This window comes from Monopterus albus, unplaced genomic scaffold, assembly GCF_001952655.1.
Source record: "Monopterus albus unplaced genomic scaffold, M_albus_1.0 scaffold184.1, whole genome shotgun sequence".
Lineage (NCBI taxonomy): Eukaryota > Metazoa > Chordata > Actinopteri > Synbranchiformes > Synbranchidae > Monopterus > Monopterus albus.
The window spans coordinates 765,994-768,136 of record NW_018128064.1 but is presented as its reverse complement, the minus strand read 5'-3'; the positions used below and the strand labels follow the sequence as shown (position 1 = coordinate 768,136).

Genomic DNA, 2,143 nt, shown 5'->3' with positions numbered 1-2,143 from the left:
AAATAATAATCAGTAGTTTATGTTGTAGAGAGTACAGTGGCAGACAACAGCAAGACCAAACCAAATCCCTTTATATATGACTGGATAGACCATAACATATAACTGGTGCTGGGATGAGTTAATGATGAGGTCAAGAGCAACACATACCTGACACCTAAAACAAGGGCAGCTTCTCTCTTGGTCATCTTCGGTTCAAATCCACCTCTGTAGTACCCTCCTCCAAAAGCCTGCAACAGCATCTACAGTTACAGCTCACCATGGCAGTGACTGATGTTGACTAGTTATTACTAGCAGGAGCACTTATTAAAATTAAAGTGAGAGCTTAAAACAGATCTAGGGCATGCATTACTTCCATTTGGAGACAGACCTCTTGTGTGCATGTCTTCTTTCTTACCGTCTTAGGGAAGCATTGGAGGGCTTGTTTCACCTGAGGCTCCATCTGCTTCATGGCCTGCATCGCATAGCGACCTGGGAGACAAACATGAAGGAAAGCATGCGGTTTCAGTGGTAGGGATGAACACTGTTCTTCCAACAGATGTTTCCTCATTTAGTGTTTTGATGGTAGTGGTGGAGATGCTGTCTAACAAGTCACTCCAAATCATCCCATAGGCGTTCACCTGGGTTGAGACCTGGTCACTGTGAAGGTCATAGCATATGATTCATACTCATCAAACCACTCAGCAACCCCTCGTGTTCTAATGATCTCCTTTGATCAGGTTTTTACTTTTATTTGTCACCTGTATGTATGTATGTATTCCATTTCCCTTACCAGTGAATCATTTTCTTACTGTTAAGAAAAAAGCTATAATAACATTATAGAGGAAGAAGGTTGACTTGATTTTCTTATTTAGACTTTGTAAATCTTCCTTAAGTTAACGTTAGCTTTCACTGGAGTTACTTACCTGCAAATCCAGCTGCTGCAATAGCCAGTCCCACTGCCACGATGGAACTGGCCTACAGAGAGAGAAAGAGGGGTGAATATAACCAAAATGACGCGAGCACAGATTTTCACCTACGAACAAGCTGCCCTGCAATTGCAATGTGAACAAATGGCACAGGAAGAAACTGCGGTATGCTGTGAAGCCAAACATAAACTGTTAGCTACATTTATGTTAAACCACTGCTGCCGATTTTTTTTTTTTTTACCATAAAAAATATTTTTGCTTGGCTGGGTATTAGCGGTAAATTAACGTTAATCGTTAAAGTCCTTACTGGCCACGTCCATTCGTTAAAGCTAATGTTAGCTTAGCCATATAAAATGAACATTGTCAAACAATTTAATCAGACTCGTTAGCTTGCAGCAGTTTTACGACTATTTCTCCAGTTGGTAAATAAAAAGTCCAAAATACCATGTTTGTGTTATGTTTCGCTTTGGCTGAAGATTACGACCATAACTTTTGACCTCCGATGAATTCAGCCGCTCATGTGTTTATGCCAGAAATGGCAGGGAACTGTCGTAAACAGTGTTAGGTTTGTCACAGTTGTCGTAAAAATGTCTCACGTGTGAAATTAACGCTAGATATTTTTTCCACGGAATATTTCGTATAATGTTACACCAACACGTGAACTTTTACAGAAAACAAAGTATGATGTAATCAAAATTTCAGCGAGTGACACTGTTGGCTACGACGTTTGTTAGTTTATATTTGTTTAACCTTACATTTTGTAAAAGTAAGTAACTTATGCTGAAGCCGAGTTCGTACCACTGGCTGTACTAACACCAAAATTACTTTGATAGTGAAGAAAACTCATAAAAAGTAATTATTCTGGGCCGAGTTATGGAGTTATAAGGAACATCTTTTTCTGTTATTTGTCAGAGCGTTGCGGACGTTTATCTGCAGGGTATGTCGATATATCCCCAGAAAGTGTAAGTTATCCATCCATCCGTTTTCCTCCGCTTATCCAGTACTGGGTCGCGGGGGCAGCTGTCCAAGCAAAGATGCCCAGACCTCCCTCTCTCTAGACACTTCCTCCAGCTCCTCCTGGGGAATGCCAAGGCGTTCCCAGGCCAGCCGAGAGACATAGTCCCTCCAGCGTGTCCTGGGTCTTGCCCCGGGCCTCCTCTCGGTGGGACATGCCCGGAACACCTCCCTAGGAAGGCGCCCAGGAGGCATCCGAAACAGATGCCCGAGCCACCTCAGCT

General features: G+C 42.5%; 1 protein-coding gene across 1 annotated transcript in view; it reads right to left on the bottom strand.

The window, feature by feature from the left end:
* dnajc19 (DnaJ (Hsp40) homolog, subfamily C, member 19) overlaps positions 1-1,472 on the bottom strand; it is a 2,263-nt gene extending 791 nt beyond the window's left edge. The window contains exons 1-4 of the mRNA XM_020617059.1: positions 1,350-1,472; positions 903-954; positions 395-468; positions 104-227 (exon numbers count right to left, since the gene is read on the bottom strand). Coding sequence (XP_020472715.1) covers positions 104-227; positions 395-468; positions 903-954; positions 1,350-1,352 — 253 coding nt within the window. The 5' untranslated portion in view covers positions 1,353-1,472. The remainder of the gene's footprint in view (positions 1-103; positions 228-394; positions 469-902; positions 955-1,349) is intronic.
* Positions 1,473-2,143: the final 671 nt, after the last annotated feature.